General features: G+C 48.9%; 7 protein-coding genes across 7 annotated transcripts; 2 read left to right on the top strand and 5 right to left on the bottom strand.

Moving 5' to 3' along the window:
* Positions 1–118: 118 nt before the first annotated feature.
* Triagg1_2917 (uncharacterized protein) lies at positions 119–1,523 on the top strand (the record flags this gene model as incomplete). The annotated part of the gene is made up of 4 exons (XM_062897151.1): positions 119–480; positions 622–749; positions 807–898; positions 963–1,523. 4 exons carry the CDS (start codon positions 119–121, stop codon positions 1,521–1,523), a joined length of 1,143 nt encoding a protein of 380 aa, XP_062757984.1.
* Positions 1,524–2,329: 806 nt separating this feature from the next.
* Triagg1_2916 (uncharacterized protein) lies at positions 2,330–4,135 on the bottom strand (the record flags this gene model as incomplete). Its single annotated transcript, XM_062897150.1, has 1 exon — positions 2,330–4,135. The coding sequence occupies one exon, from the start codon at positions 4,133–4,135 to the stop codon at positions 2,330–2,332; it is 1,806 nt and encodes a 601-aa protein (XP_062757983.1).
* Positions 4,136–4,838: 703 nt separating this feature from the next.
* Triagg1_2915 (uncharacterized protein) lies at positions 4,839–7,860 on the bottom strand (the record flags this gene model as incomplete). Its single annotated transcript, XM_062897149.1, has 5 exons — positions 4,839–5,777; positions 6,860–6,993; positions 7,044–7,325; positions 7,378–7,779; positions 7,839–7,860. The coding sequence occupies 5 exons, from the start codon at positions 7,858–7,860 to the stop codon at positions 4,839–4,841; spliced, it is 1,779 nt and encodes a 592-aa protein (XP_062757982.1).
* Positions 7,861–8,404: 544 nt separating this feature from the next.
* Triagg1_2914 (uncharacterized protein) lies at positions 8,405–9,916 on the bottom strand (the record flags this gene model as incomplete). Its single annotated transcript, XM_062897148.1, has 1 exon — positions 8,405–9,916. One exon carries the CDS (start codon positions 9,914–9,916, stop codon positions 8,405–8,407), a length of 1,512 nt encoding a protein of 503 aa, XP_062757981.1.
* A 380-nt stretch (positions 9,917–10,296) lies between these two features.
* Positions 10,297–11,372, top strand: Triagg1_2913 (uncharacterized protein; the record flags this gene model as incomplete). Its single annotated transcript, XM_062897147.1, has 2 exons — positions 10,297–10,689; positions 10,746–11,372. 2 exons carry the CDS (start codon positions 10,297–10,299, stop codon positions 11,370–11,372), a joined length of 1,020 nt encoding a protein of 339 aa, XP_062757980.1.
* An 858-nt stretch (positions 11,373–12,230) lies between these two features.
* Positions 12,231–13,034, bottom strand: Triagg1_2912 (uncharacterized protein; the record flags this gene model as incomplete). The annotated part of the gene is made up of 1 exon (XM_062897146.1): positions 12,231–13,034. The coding sequence occupies one exon, from the start codon at positions 13,032–13,034 to the stop codon at positions 12,231–12,233; it is 804 nt and encodes a 267-aa protein (XP_062757979.1).
* A 1,406-nt stretch (positions 13,035–14,440) lies between these two features.
* Positions 14,441–15,802, bottom strand: Triagg1_2911 (uncharacterized protein; the record flags this gene model as incomplete). Its single annotated transcript, XM_062897145.1, has 2 exons — positions 14,441–15,483; positions 15,544–15,802. The coding sequence occupies 2 exons, from the start codon at positions 15,800–15,802 to the stop codon at positions 14,441–14,443; spliced, it is 1,302 nt and encodes a 433-aa protein (XP_062757978.1).
* Between the last annotated feature and the right edge of the window lie 617 nt (positions 15,803–16,419).

The following is a 16,419-nucleotide window of genomic DNA, read 5'->3' as shown; positions in this document are numbered from 1 at the left end:
CTGCGGCGTATCAACTTTACATGTAGATAAAAGCAAGGTAGCGCACTGTAGCCATTCTTGAGGCGCCTCGAATACACAACATGGTCATAAGCGACAACATCACATATGTACTGCAACGATGACTTCCATCACAAAGCTCCCCTGCGAGGTCATGGCCTCAGTGATGCGAAACTTGGGCAATATACGCTTCCTTCTACCCTGCCTTCTTACCTGTCGCTATTTCTACTTGTGCTTCAAGGAGGATTCGACGGTTGCGTCCGACATCTTGGAGCAGCAACTCACTCCGGCTCTCCTACCATATTCAATCGCCGTGTTTGAAACAACGAACCTCAATGGACGGACCCAAAATTCAGCCCAGGAGCTGGTCAATACGCTGAATAAGGAACCATCCAAGCTAAGAAGCCGGTTGAGAAAGATGCCAGTCCTTGTTCTTGTGAAAATGGGAAAATTGCATGAGGCAATACAGAGCTTGACGATTCAGTTTGCTAACAACGCATGGGTTCATATCTCCAATTACCAAGGATCACAGACGTTTCATAACCTCTGCTTGTCACCGATGGAATATTATCGCTTTTGTCGAGCTTTTTATAGATTCGAACTCTACTGTAACCTCTTCCGTAGCAATATGCCGTCTAATTTCAAATGGGGCAGTGATAGCGGGAGACCGTGGTTCTTTAGACAATACGCGCCGTGGGAAAATGAACAGTTAGGCAGCATTTATGACTTTCTAATGCTCAAGTTATCCGAAGGTATGTTGCTCCTGGAATCCGACAAAACATCTTTTCATTCCTAATTTTTATTGTAAGCTTCATATGATGTTCTTGCTCATGACGTCAAGTTTGGCGCCTTGAGAATCGACTATCTCAGGACTCGTGGTGATGACTGGAGGCAGTTCTGGGTAAGCCGCAATCTACGTTCGTTTCCCTCTGTCGTCGCAGTTTCTTACGTATAAAACATTGCAGCTATCCTTAGGGAGTGGTTTTATCTACAGGATGACGATTGAGACTTCATACGATGCAAAAAGAGCACTCTTATGGTCTTCAAAAGGTGTCAATAGCGCGAATCTCTACGATGCGCTCACAGCCGTATCTGATGATGACTCGGATGATGACTCGGATGATGACTCGGATGGTGACTCGAATGACGATATCCCACTCGCCGAATACACCGACGAGGCTCTAGAGACCATGTTCCCAACTTCCGATAGCGAAGACACCGACAAAGGTCCAGTTGAAGCGTGGCGGGCGGTCTTCAGCAACAACTTGCCCCGTAGCGCGCGGGCCATGCTTCCAAACAACTCGGGGCTGAGAGCGTGGGCCTACGTGTTCTGGAGTTTGGATCGTCTCAAGAGATATGACCTGATGAAGCTTTTTGAAAATGATCCAGAAAACTCTGAGTCTTTGAGAGCTGAGAAAGACTGGAATGGTATGTACGAGTCGTTCAAGGAGCGTTCAAAGATAGCGGAGAAAGGTGGCTCAGGTTACTGGAGCAAAGGCGACGAAAGCAGGATTGTATGGCAGTAGAGATAATGTGAGAAATGTTGGAGTTAGATATATATGATATTCGTATGTTGAACATTGGCTGCTGAGCTGAGTATACCTACTCAACAACCTCACAAACCGTTGATTTGTGAACATAGAGCTTCGAAATCGGGCCAGTTCTCATTTTTAGTGTGTATCGAGTTTGTGGCTCGAACGTACCTTAGGCAAAGCATCATTCTAAATGAAGAATAACAGGTTGGCAGCAAACCAGCTTCGTAGCATCAGGATACACTAACGACAATATCGTTGCTCCTATACACTTGAAACTTAATTTAATACCAGTACATCTCAATCTCCCCCTTTCTCTTTATATCCACCAGCATGTATGCATTATTAGGAGGTATCCTCCTGGTCTGGATGTGCCAAGTAACCACACTATCTCAACGTCCCAGTCTCCATCTCCAGGGGCTCAGCGATATATACCAAAATATTTGGCCATGAGCCGTAACTCACTATTGTGTGAGTTACACGGCGTCCGAAACTGCAACAGAGTGGCAGCAAGTGGTGAGATACAGCATCTTGCTGCCACTTGAGTGATGATGACGGCGTGATGCCGTGCGATGGTAGTGGGAATCTCGCGATATGGATATCGTTGTTTGGCAGAATATGCCCTTGTTCGCGTCTTTGTTCATATATTCAAAACAATCTTTTTTGCGCTTTGCTTCTTGACGCAAATGCTACAGACACGTCCAATGTAGCTTGTGAATGACTGCAGTCTTATTTTCTCCAATCTCGACCAAGGTCTTTGCGCATAAGTTCGTCGATCATCAAGGTTGGACGCCTTCTTCTCAGCCCTGCGCCCAGTATTTCTCGCCATCGCCATTATTGAGAAGATGTCCCGAGAAGTCTCTGACTGATTGAAAAAGTCCGTCTCCGAACTTTGCCTGTAGGAATGTTTGCACCTCTGGATTTCCACCAGTTACGAATAATCCGCTTGAGCTACCCATGACCTTCAGACCGTGAAGGCTCGTCGCCCGAGATAATGCGACATATACCTGACCTTCTTCAAAGGCATGCGACAAGTCAACAATGACGCGATCCAGAGTCATGCCTTGGCTTCTGTGAACACTCATAGCCCAGCCTGGTAGAAGGGGAATTTGTGTTCGATGCAGCAGTGAGTACGGCTCTTTGTCGCCAACAGAGGCGACAACACATGAGGGGTATATGACACGCTTCACGCCGTTGTGGAAGAGAACCCGAGGCCAAGCCTTTGCCAACCGTGGGTCACCCTCCTGTTGTTCCATGAATTGCTGCATCTGCTTCTCCCTCAGCTTTGCGTGATCACCAATGATGCGCTGATCAGAAGGAATGTACTCGGTATCCTTGCCTCTGTATACTTTGGGAAGATTGGCAGAACTAAACCTTTCAAAGCCGCATATAATACCTTGGCTTCCGTTGACCAACCCTCCTTTTATATCGAGGTTTATCTGCAGAATCACAAGCATGCCTCCCCGCAGCGTAACATGGGATTCCAGGCGTTGATCTCTGCACGCCGCTAATGTTCCATCAGACAAACGATCACGGTACTGAGGTAGCTCCGCATGCACCTCTTGCCTCGCAATAAACCCATCCAGAGCGTGGTACTCGAGCTTTGGCGTCTTCAGTCTATTAAAGTTTTCTCGGTTCACCATGGCAACCTCGTTTCTCGTGCACAGGAGCTTTGTGGCTTTTTGGACATCGCAAGGATGATCCATCAGCGTTTCTGTTTCCTGGGGTAGAAAGGGGATCCCAAGACGGCATTTCTGAAGCATCCTGATGAAGTATTCATCCTTCTGGCGATGAATCTCTTGCAAGTTGACGTGAACGAATTCGGCTTCCTCCCAAGCTGCACTCCTAAAGGCCCATTTGTGTGTCTCTAAAAACGGCCCATGGCTGCCGGGGCAGTTGAACTCGGCTCCGTCGTCGTCAGCAATCATCTCTTGCCCACAGTGCATGCAGAATTCGAATGGCTTCACTGGGGGTAGCTGGCAAAAATCCCCTGTAACGATGACCTGGATTCCTCCGAAGGCGGGAATGTTTTTCGCAATGGCGAAAGCATCCCTCCTGGTCCTGGGGCGTGCCGAGTCTCTCTCCATCCGCCAGGCTTTCCAGGCAATCACGGCCTTCATGCAGATATTCATACGTTCGAGATGGTGATTCTCCACCATACTGATCTCGTCGATAATGAGCACATCCGTGTCCTTTAAGCGTTTCTCAATGTGTTTTCGGAACCCCTTGTTCACAAGCGTATCGATATCGAGTCTGTGATAGTCTGGCGTCCAACCCATGTAGGACCATGTCGACATGCCGCCGACCTGTAGCGCTGCCCGGCCCGTTGGTGCAACAACGTGAACATTCTTCCCCATCATGTGCAGCAGATTGACAGCGGCCTTGAGAACGGTAGACTTGCCGCAACCTGCCGAGCCCGTAAAGAAGACATTTCTTCCCGTGAGAATGAGTTCAATCAAGTCCCGCTGCTCCTTGCACAAAACGGGCCTGTCGGATGAAGGGATTGCGTTGGCGATGCTTGAGGGAGGCTCTTCAAACTCTGGTCTTGATCCGGGCGTCAACTCGGGTGTCTCACCCGTCAAATCTATTAATGTAACCTCATTCATGTCGGTCTCAGTAATGCTGCTCCCTTGTAACTTGAATCCTTCCGGTCAGGTTTAGAATCGGTGTGCGACGCGATCTAGCTCGAGAGTTACTCCATCAAACGGACTAATGCAGGGTTATGTAATCGCGATAAGCAAACAAGAGTTGCCGTTTGCCTGGCGATATTGTGAATTAACTGCCTGGCATTGCCTCGGGTGAGTTTGATCTGTCTATGAGGCAAGTAAAAAATCTTGGAGTTGTCAAGAGGATGGTTCATTCTTCACGCAAGGCGACTGGCGGTTTGACCATCCAGCCTTCTGCAGAACTTTACTAGCGTCGGTTCAACCAACAACGCGAACATGATGAGACAGATCCCACCATTGAAAGGAATGTTTTATTTTAAAGCCTTCCATCCTTCTTTTTCTGACATATTGCAGAAGCACTCGCCTGTTTCCTTGAGTATTAACTGAAGTGGTCAGAGTGATGCTGCCAACTCCCCTTGTCCTGCACCTGTGTCTCAGTTCATGTGCCTACCCTAAAGATAGTCAAATCAAGAATGAATATCAACTTTGAACAACATAAGACTGCAATCATGCTAATGAATTGCGACATTGACAGATCCAGCTGTTCCCTTTCATTGTTCTCGCAGCGCAGCCACGTTTAGACAAGTTCTGAACAGCATTTTTCACAAGATATTGTCTTCTTTCACTGAAGAGTAGCATCTACTTAACGTATGACAGCAGCATAGATTCGCATCCCCGTATCAGCCCGTAGCATCGTCTCTGTTTCTGCCGCGATGAAAAAAATAAACCCCGTTTTGACGGCGAGCTCTTTCCCGTCCCCTCGAATCGTGCCGTCCCCAGAAATCGCTATAGCCACAGTCGGGCCCTTGTGATTCCAAATGAGTTCCTCCGTGCCAGCCGTCATGTCAATTCGAACCAAGTCAAATTCGCCAATGGGAGGCTGATACACCAGAGTATGCCCGCTGGCCCCGTCCTTGCTTGGATTTGCTGGCAATCTGAGACTATCCACTCGAGTGCTTGAGTCGATTTTCAGTGTCTCCGAAAAGAGATCAATATTGTCGCGATCCGCAACGGGACAAAGTCCACCACTGAGCATATTGTTAGAACGAGCCATGCACTCCACAATGTCCCCGGAAAGGTAGCAATGAACACCGTCAGCCGGGATGAAGATTGCTTCGCCAGGCTCCAAGACAAGATAATTCATGCACAAGATTGCAATCAGTAAGCCTGGGTCTGTGGCGGAGTATTGGGATTGCAAGCGTCGAATCAACTCAAACATGGAGCTTGGGTACCCAAGTTTCTGAATGTCCTCCTGAGATTGTCGTTTCAAATCCTCTTCAATATCTTGAACAGTTTGTTCGTCTGCTTTCAATATCCCGCGTACAACGTTTCGGAGAGTTTCCTCATTCCAGGAGTTTGATCCTTCAGGTATGAAGCGCCGCAGACTTGGGATGTTGAATATCGCAGAAATCTGACCCAGATCCCTCCAGCCAGCAAATAGTTCGAATTGCGACAGTGCCACCGCAATTTCTGGCTTATGATTGGAGTCTGAGAACTTTTCGGGGTCTTTCTCATGAAGTTTAGCCGCAAGTGATTTATTTGGATGGATTTGTAGTGGCAGAGCTTTGCCTATCGAGAGGATCTGTGATGTCTAGGTTAGACCATAACTGTTGCCAAGGGGCAAAATCTGGCATGCCTTTGGAAGAAACGGAAGATGGTCCCCGAATTTCTCAATCGAGTATGAGCCAAGTAAATTTTCTTTATGTTCTTTCAAGATTTCGGCGAGCGTTTGGCCGGTTTCCAAGTCTCTGCCAGGAAAGTCCGGATAGTCACCAAACCACATCTCAGAGTAATATTCATCATCATTTATAGCAAAGTCAGTTCCCGGTGTCCTCTCGCAGAGCCTCGCTGCGAGTGACTCGCGTCCTTTCTTCCCCCATGGATAATGATTGCAAGTTCCGCTTAATTGAAACAGTCGTGATTGACTCGCCATGTTGATTACTCCAATTAATCCAGGCGTATATGGTCGTGCTCAGGATAATGATAATGATCGATAGAAGTAACCCAAAGAGAAATTTTGTAAAGAAATAAATGCCGGTATTACATGTGGCAGTTTTAGAGTTTTTGGTTGAAAGGGCAATAGGCTGTTTTTTTATAGATGCGAAGATGCGTCACTTTTGACTGGGCCACTGCGGGATTGCAACATCATGATTACCTCACGACTGGGTGCACGCCATAATTATAGGTGGATGCGGGACCACTATATGTTTGTCTGACTGCAATAAGCAGCAGCTTGTTTAAGAAATATGGGCTTGGAGGACGTGAAAATTTAATAGAATAGTTCAGATTACAACACTAATTCCATCTGATTGCGTAGTTCCATCACATAGTGACGGAAGGGAAAATGGGTCGTGGGATATTATCGTGTTGCAGGTGTAGTAAAGCAAACTAAGTGATTCAAATAAAGACAAATATTGCTTGTAACAACCGAGGCCTATAGCGAGATGGAACAGCCTTATAGGCCTAGTAGCTTGAAAATACTCCTGATCTTATGCGAGTGGCCATACTGTCACTGTCACTGTCTTATTTCAATATGATTAGATTTAAAACAAGTCTCTTTTAATGCCAGAGACAGATGAGCCTCCAGCAATTATCTACCCAGTCAATCCACGTTCAGCCGTTCACCACAGTTCCACCATTGCAGTGCAGGGTCTGCCCACTGACACAAGAGCTATCCATTGAAGCAAGAAATACGACACAGCTTGCGATTTCCGAGGGCTGGGCTGGTCGACCCATGGGACTGGTGAATTCTTTCTGCGCTTTTTCATTCATGGTTGCTGGGATCAACGGAGTCCATACTACGGTTTTCGTCAGCAAGTCTTAAAGATTTCTCTGCATAAATGCTTACCTGGCCCTGGGGCGACAGCGTTGACTCTAATTCCCTTTCCGATATACTGGTTGCTCAGTCCCCTTGTGAAGGAAATTATGGCTCCTTTGGTAGAGGTGTAATCCAGCAAGTCCGGCCGGCCAATGTACGCATTTATAGATGCGTTGTTGATGATGACAGAACCGCGTTTCATGTGCTTAAGAGCATATTTGGCCATGTAAAAGTAAGAGTGCATGTTGATGTTGAACGTATGAACCCACTGGTCATCTGGCAAATCAAGAATATCCTCAACCATCATTTGATCTACACATTGGAATTAGCGCTTCCCTCGCTCTCCGAGAGCATGATGACCTACAAGCCGCATTATTAAAGAGAATATCTATCCCGCCCATCTTTTCCAAGGAAAAGTCAATTGCCTTCTGGCAATTCTCTCTCTTGGCAAGGTCTGTGGCGAATAGATGGCAGGTTCCTCCAAGAGACTCAACCTGTTTCTTAGTATCTTGAGCATCCTGTTCTTCCTCGGGGAGGTAAACTATTGTCGACACAGCGCCTTCTTTTGCAAACAACACTGCGGTAGCTGCTCCTATGCCGCTATCACCACCAGTTATGAGCGCTCTTTTGCCATGAAGCTTATCCGCTGCTTTGTACGTTGTGCTTGTTCCGCCTGCATCTGGTAGCTCCTCACGGGTGGGTTTAGGATCGGGCATGTCCCTATCCTTCCCCGGAAACTCCTGTTTTGAAACAGGGATATTTTTTTCTTTGACATTTTACTGTTAGAACAAGCGATCAAGCGTATGTTGGAAAGATATGCTGTACCATCTTTAAATTGCGATGTCATTATTGAATCAGTCAGTCAAGTTTCAGGCTAATTGATACCACGAAAGCGACCCAAAGATTGAACAGACAATAGAAAGGAGTTGCGATAAATCACTCTCACATGCTGCGAAAGATTTATTAAAATGGGTTCATAAACTTTGCGTCAGCTTGGCGATGACTCGCAGACTTCGGGTTGAATGATGCGAAGGTTTCGTCATGGAGTGGATTCCGATTACGGGATGAGGCCAATGTTACAGTTTTAAGCGACCAAATGACGTGTGAATTTGGGGTTTCTACGGATTGATTTGATATGACTTGTTACTTTACTGTTAGGACTCATAGAAATCTTTCAAGTCAAAGAGAACATGGCCATTGTGTGCTTTTAGCGGCTGCAGGGTCTCGATCGGGGCTCGATCAGAGCAGTAACGATCTCTTATCCGCGAAAGTTATGTGGTCTGCTACACTTCATTCCAAGTCTCCAGATGTGTATAAGTCTAGTCAGTTCAAGAAAATGAAAATGAAATACTGAAAAATATCACTGGATACAACAATCCATTATTAATATTCTAAGCCGGCTTCCACTCGAAGTGATGCGAACCTTTAGCTACTGGACCCGGGTCTTCGCCTGGCACGCCCGGCTTATTGTATGAATGCGCGCCAAAGTAATCCATTTGCGCCTCCATAAACTTCGTTGGAAGCATCTCACCTGTAATATACTTGATATACTCAAGAGTAGCAGAGAGCGCAGGCATATAGTGGTCGGCCGCAATCCCTTGAGAAACAATGTCCTTGAGTGCTGAATAGTTGCGCTGCAGCTCCGGTCCGACACAGTCAATCAGCTTAGCGTTGGTGAATGTCTTGTCCTGTTTCAAAACCGGCTCGAGTAGATCAGCAATAAATTCGGACTGAATGATGCATCCTGCTCGCCATATCCGGATACACTCGGACAAGCTGATGTTCCAATCTTCATCAATGGATGCCCGCGCAATCAGTTCCAGTCCTTGACAATAAGAGGCCAAGAAGGCGCAGTAAACAGCGCAGCGAATACTCTCAATAATCTGATCGCGATCTTTGACATCTTGAATGGACTGTGGATCGGAAATGGAAAGCTTTTCGGCGACCCTTAGACGCTCTTCGCGGTTTCCTGAGGCCACACGCAAGTAAAATCCGGCCGCAAGTGTTGGACAAGACACATGCCTCGTTGCAGATTCCATAATGGACCATGAGGGTGTCCCTTCTGTACGATCATCATCTTGTACAACCTTGTCGAGGACATCATCAAGGACGTAATCGTCAGTCAGCTTGCCATTTGTCGATTTTCTTGTCTTGCAGATATCCGCAGCAATTTTGATCAGAAAGTTTGTGTGCAATTCGCCTTCGCTGTTCCACTTGGTAAATAGTTCACCAATTTGGCTGTAGTCGAGCCCCAGCCCACGATTTAAGAAACCCCAGGCCTCGCAGAGAGCAGATAGCATGCCGACCTCGATGCCATTATGGACCATCTTCACGAAGTGTCCTGAACCCCCCGGTCCGATTTTCGACACGCAAGGCGCACCAGATTTGGGGTCTTTTGCTGCGTATTGTCCCAGAAGCGGCATGACTGCGTCCAATGCCGCATTATTCCCCCCAGGAGACATGCTTGGTCCATGTCGAGCGGACTGATAACCGCCAGAGACCCCCATCCCAATCCAATCCACGCCCGCATCTTGGCATTCTCTTTGTCGTCTCTCTGTGTTTCGATAGTGTTCATTGCCACCGTCCAAGATTATATCGCCTTTGCGTAGCTCGGGCTTTATTTTCTTCAAAACTTCATCGGCTGGCGGGCCATGTGTAATGGAAAACAGGAACACTTTTCGGGCACCATTCTGGCCCAAACTTGCGGTAAACTTTGATACATCATGAAAACCACAAACTTTTCCAATGAGACCGTCGGCCTGGTCCACCTGCTTCATGAAATTGTCGACATTCGCACTCTTAGCGTCCCAAATAGACACATCGAGGCCAAGCTCAGAAAAGGCGAATCCCATCATGGATCCCATATTACCTGCACCAACAATGCCAATTTGCTTGAATTCCATAATTGCCTCTGATTGTGCGCACAGAGCTGCTATTCAATGAAGCATAGACAGGAATGGTTAAGGTGAGAAAAAATCCACAAAGACAAGGAGTGTCGTTCAATGAAGAGTAGCCCAAGAAGATTTCTGTACAGAAATTCAATTGAACTGGAATGAATTACAGAGTACAATTGCCACCTATATCTTATTCAACTACAAGTTGCGCTGAGCCGAAGTGGATGACGCAATTGCTGCGACAAGGCTGCAAGCATCAGCATGACGCCGGCAAATCACGTCCCCAGCGAACCAAACTTACATTTTATAAGCATATCCTTCTGCTAGAAAAAAACAGATAAAAACAAAATTCATCACTTTTCTTCTACAGAAAATCTCACATCATCACCATGGGCATCGAATATCAGGGTCACAATTTTCCCACGTCTTTTGCATCTTGCAGCATCCCTCCCCACTTCAAAGCCGGTCTACCTGAAAAATTGGAGGCCATTCGCAATGCTGGATTTGATGGAATAGAAATCTCCATGCCAGATATACTGGCGTATGGCAGTCATATCGAAGGGAAGAAAATTCGCGAGGATGACTATGATACCCTATCGGACGTGGCTGGGAAGATTCGTATTCTGACTGATCAACTTGGCCTTGAGATTCTCATGCTGCAACCGTTTTCGAGATTTGAGGGATGGCAAAAAGATCAGCACCCACAGGAAAGAAGCGAAGCCTTTACTCGCGCCAAGGGGTGGATAAGGATTATGGAGTCGTTGGGCACCGATATGCTGCAGGTATGTCCGCCTTGGAGTTGTGTATCCAAAATCTAATAGTAGCTAATTATATCTAGGTTGGCTCATCCGATGCAGAAGATATATCACCCTCCTTGGATGAGCATGCTCAAGACCTTCAAGAATTGGCGGACCTGCTCGGGGAGAAAGGTTTCCGGCTCGCGTACGAAAACTGGTGTTGGGCAACCTATGCTCCCACATGGAAAGATGTTTGGGAGATATCACGCAAGGCCGATCGCAAAAATATCGGTCTCTGCTTGGACACCTTCCAATCAGCTGGCGGAGAATATGGTGATCCATCTACGGAGTCAGGCTATATCGAAGACTTCAGTTCAGCTGAGCTTGACAGCCGATGGAAACATAGTTTGGCCGAACTAGAGAACACGGTTCCAGGAGATAAGATATTCCTGCTTCAGATTTCAGATGCATACAGAATGAAGCCGCCTCTGCACGACACCAAGGAGAGGCTGAGATCAGTATGGAGTCATGATTATCGCCCGCTACCCTTCAATGGAGGGTATTTGCCGATTCAAGACTTTCTAAAGTCTGTTTTGCGAACCGGTTTTCGGGGCTGGCTTTCTGTTGAAGTGTTTGATTCGAAGCCCAAGGAAAGATCGTCAATGGAGAGTTTTACAAAGGCAGCAATGGATTCCTTGACCCGCATGCTTGTTGCCACGATGGAGTGAGTTTATACATAGGCATGCAAACCCTCAAATGAAGCAGCTTTGCTAGTCTCAAATTTTGAGCACAAGAAATGAATAACCCACGAACACGACTATTATATTAAGTTAAAACAGTTGCAATTACAGCGTAGGCACAGCAAAATCCAAAATTCTTTTTGAAAAAATCCAAAGCAAGCACAGTAATGAATCCGAGAGGCCATTGGTACTCTACAATTTGATGTCACGATATGACGTACAGTCAACAGCCAGTTGGTCATTCGTGTACAGATATACTACTTGTTAGAAGAGCTTGACGTCTAATACCTATGCGACATTCCATTCAATTTACAACTAAACTGACATATATATGCCTGAAATTGACCATACCTTTTTGCGTTATTGTTGAGATTTTACGTTTACACGTGCTCGCCTTGTCCTTGAACAAGGGCCAATTCGACGAAGTGAGATTGTTGATGATGGCAAATAGCATCGTGCCCTTCCAATACTCAAAAGGCAAAAATCGGATTTGATTGCCTTACCAGCTCAATCGGTCGAACGTGAGCCTCCTCCTGCAATCTCCAGCTTGCGGTGCCGGACCCCGCGTGAGGCTTTCCCCAGCCATCAGATCATGCACTCTTTATTTTTCTTTTTTGGATGATTTCATTTTTGCTTAAATATAATTGAATTATCCATTATTCGATGGGTTCAACCAAAAAGCCGTAAATAGATGACACCTAGATATAGTCTTGCTCCCTTACCCGCTGACTGATTCCTCCAAACTCTGCAACGCCATGTTTTCCCATTACATGTAATTCATGTGCACGCCAGTCTCTAGGCCCCAGAAACAAAAAAAAAGAAAGTAACATTGCCTTGGTCTTTTCTTCATCTCTTCATCTCCTCGCTCGCCCCCAAAAGCGTTACACACAACACTGATGCTAGGGCAGCCAAGCTCCCCAAGATCAGCATCTGTACGCCCTCCCAAACGCAGTGTATCCAACCGCTCGAGGCGTCTCTTGCTCTCAGCAGCCAGCTCTTTCCCGCGCCAAAAGCCATCAAAGCCACCAGACACAAGGCAATGCTCCACCGGAGGCCAAGGCCGACAGTCGAAGCGAAGAAATACGGCAGCAATGGAATGGTGCCGCCAATAATGTAACCCAGAGAGATGGACAGGCCCGACGCGAGTGGCCAGACGGGCAGTTGATCAGCGCCACTAGAGGTCTCTTCGATTGAGGACGTGGCTCGCGAGGAATGCAGTTGGCGGACGACGTCGGACAAGCCCTCGGGACGATCTTTGAGAGTCGACACGATGTCTGTGACCATCCATCCGGGCAGAGCGAGGGGCTCCAGATGCCGTCTTACAAGCATTTCTTGTGCCTCCTTGCTCTTCTCGTCAATGCTCTCCCTCCCACCCTCATGACGAAGCATGCCCTTGAGCTCCTCCTCATCGCCATCCTGGTCTCCTGCCGCAGTAGAGGGCAGTTCGTCTTTGGCGGAGAGATAGCCGCCAATGCCCATGCTGATGCTTCCCGCGCAAAGTTCCGCTAGACCTGCGTAAATGACAGTGTCTGCTCTCCCAAGAGAACTGAGGCCCGCGGTGAGGGCGAAGGGCACTGTTAGGCCATCTGAGAAGCCGAGGGTAAAGTCTGAGAGAAACCGGATGAGGAGGGGGCTTCTTGATTTCGTCATGGTGGAAGGATTTGGTGTTTCGGCGCAGCTGTGATGATGATTGGGAGAGATGCGCCTTTGGAGGGAGCTTCAGCAGAAGTCAGTGAGTCAAAGCCAGGGGGAAAAAGCAATGGTGAAAATTGAGAAAAGTGAATCAACCAGCCCAACGCGTCGAGGGAGGATTGGCTTGTCGATAGCTCACAACGACGTGACAGAGTGACATTCGGCTTATCGGCAAAGCTCTTGAGCAATTGCTAGCAGTACAATCAATGGTTCTTCTTCCTCCCAAGGCCGAATCAGCTGTGCACGCAGTCTCTGGCTAAAAGGCTCCGCCCGCTTCCCTGCGTTCTGCACGCACGTTACATCGCCTGTCCAGATGTTTGTTTCCCCGAAGGCATCCAAACCCACCCATCCAACCCACTCTCCCCTTCGGTCTGCGGCTGTGCCAACACCAACCCCAGAGGGGCCACCGAGCTGCCTCTCAAAGAAGGCTCTGATTTGCCTCGTGCCAGACAATAGTCCTCTGCAGTTCTGCCGTCCTTCCGTGGCCCGGGCCAGGCACTCCGAGCTGGGCTTCACAATGTCGCTCCAAGCAGATGCTCGACTTCGGCCCACGTGCGTCGCACTTACAACGCCGGGTGCTTAAGAATGCGCAGACGCTGATTCGAGAGCGGAGAAAACCCACAAGGTGCATAAGCCTCTTTTTTCTTCTTCTTCTTAACAAGCAGGGGGTGCCTGGCATGACTTAGTTACAGTAGGGTCCGCGGGGTGGCGCCGTGTGCTTGTTAGGCGCGGGGAGCCTGACAGGATCAGAGGATTTTCACTTCGCCTCGTCCTCTATTTCTGCGATTTGGAATGCCATGTCTTTGACATAATTGGTGGCTTTACGGTCAGTTGGGCAGTGGATAAAGAGAGAAAGGAAAATCAGAGATTGTGCTTATCAAGAAGAGAGGAAAGTAAGAAGATACTAAGTGAGATAAGGATCAACAGAGGATCTTTTTTTTTTCTTCGCCCCGGCGGTTGGTTTTTAGAGGGGAAAATATGGAGAGACAGCTGCCAAACTAGGAAGCTGGGACTTTTGGCTGCCGGAGGTGGCGCCGCGTAGGAGCCGATGTAAGTCGGCGTGGGTTGCAGAATTAGGCAGTAAGCCAAGGCTGGACACAAGATAACCATCACCGTTATTTGCTGGACTCTGTTTGTTTGCTGTCAGAGGGATGGGGGACGAAAGCATGCGAGTCTGGGACTTTGCAATTGGTGTGTGTACAATTATCTGTTTTTTTTATCTGAGTCTTCTACCTAATTTCAGGCCATCTACCTGGCTACCTATCCAAGCAGCACAAGTCCTGTCTTCTCCTATATTCACCGTTCCATATTATACTCTCAAACGAGGTGAAAGAGAAATGTAAAAAAAAAAATACGAGCAACACCTAGTAGTCAGTGGTGACGGGCTTGTATCCCTTGGGGGGGTTCAGGCCGTCAGGGAGCTCAATGGTGTCGGCGTAGTAGGTGGGAAGCTTGCTGTGCTCCCACGTCTTCTTGATGGCGGGCAGGATGGTGCGGCCAGAGAAGCTGCGGTCGAGAGACAGGTTGGGAGCAGGGTACTGGGCATTGTTGCCCTCGCCCTCCTCGTTGAAGATACCGGCGTAAGAGGCGTTCCAGTAGTGGCTGTTGGCGGCATTGGTGGAAGGCCACTTGCGGAGGCGGTCGCCAGTCTGCTTGGCAACAAAGTCGAAGACGTTGGCGCCGACATCCCAGCGGCCCAGGGTGTGGAGGCCCCAGTTGGCCTCGACGGTGGCAATCTCACTGTAGTGGTTGTAGAAGTTGTCGTCGCTGGTGCCAACAAGGTGCTTGGGGACGGCGTCACCGAGCAGGATTCCGAGAATCCGGTTGCGCTGGGAGTAGGTCTCGCTCTCATCCCAGGTGAGGAGAACAAGAGTGTTGTCCATGAAGTGCTTGTCGTTGAGGAGGGGCTCGAGGAAAGCACGGCACCACTTGCCAGCAACGGCGACGTTGCTGTCGTGGCCGTCAGAGGTCATGTTGGGGGTGATGAACATCCACTGGGGCAGCTTGTTCTCCTTGAGGTCCTTGTGGAACATGGAGCGGCTGGTGTCGATCATGGACAGGTTCTTGATCTGGGACAGACGCTGCTCGGAGCGGGCGACGCTGTTGGCCAGGATGGCCGGGTTGTGCTTGCGGACGTAGTCGTTGGCACCGGTCTTGGTGTTGACGTAGCTGAGGCCCTCGTAGCCGGAGTAGGGCTGGTCCTCCTGGTAGTGGCCCCAAGAGATGCCACGGTCCTCGAGCAGGTCGACGACGGTCGACACGTTGAAGTCGAGCGCCCACAGGTCATCATTCTCCATGCCAAAGTAGTCACCAGCAATGGAGGCCATGTAATTGGGCTGGGAAGGGTGAGTGACACCGAAGAAGTTGGTCAATCTGATACCCTTCTTGGAAAAGAAGGTGAAGTTGGCTGTAGGTGGCCGTTAGCATTTGTTCCCATCTTCTTCTCAAGACGACGCTCTAAACCTACGGTCACCATCGGCCTTGCTAAAGTCCTGGTTCTCAAAGTAAACGACGACGTAGCGATCAAAGGCCTTGCCCCTGACGTGGCTGGTCGGGCTGCTGGTCTTGGCCGTGGCAGCGGCGGCGGCAACAGCAGCAGTGCCGGTGGCAGTGTACTGAGACTCCCAGGCGGTCGTGGTATGAGAAGGCTTGCATTGGCTCTTGTCGACGGCGGCGGCAGAGGCCAGACCGGCAGCGGCCAGCAGAGAGACAACCTTGGACAGCATCTTGAACGGTCTTTGGTGAAAAATGAGCCTTTGCTGGAGAGGAATAGACCGATAGAGGAAGCGAAGGGAGACGGCGGGGTTTAATATAACCACAGCACGCCCTGGTCCGAGCCGAGACAGCAAGGTCAGTCATCAGCCAGCCGGGGTCCGGTCCAGCGGCTGGTTTACTGCGATGTTACCCCGATGCTGGAGCACGACCGACCTGTATTACTCTATCCTTAGTAGTGGATGGAGTACTGCATGTAGGCAGAGACCTGGGTACAGGTATCCATCCAGCCTGGCCTCTACCTAGCCACTCCCCCTTCTGTGTGCTTAACCCGAGTAAAGCCTGTGAGGTCGGCAACCTGTCAGTGAGCGGCGACAGCCCACTGGGATTCGAATACCAAGGCCCTAGCGGATAGAACGGCACACGATTCCCTCAATGGATCTCAATCGACATCGAGGCTGGAAAATCCACGATGCGCCTCTTGGCAGCGCTGCCTCCCCACGTGTGAGAAGGCCGTTGAGGAAGAGACGAGAAGGGCGGACCTGCAGCTCAAGTCTGGTAGCTAGCGACCCTTTAGTTGAGTGGGCTGGAGTGTCATCAAGCCACCATCTTGCCGTACTGGCACTAACAA

This window comes from Trichoderma aggressivum, assembly GCF_033847375.1.
Source record: "Trichoderma aggressivum f. europaeum strain CBS 100526 chromosome Unknown scaffold_008, whole genome shotgun sequence".
Classification (NCBI taxonomy): Eukaryota; Fungi; Ascomycota; class Sordariomycetes; order Hypocreales; family Hypocreaceae; genus Trichoderma; species Trichoderma aggressivum.
Note: the sequence above shows the minus strand (reverse complement) of the source record. Positions and strands in the feature narration are given on the sequence as shown.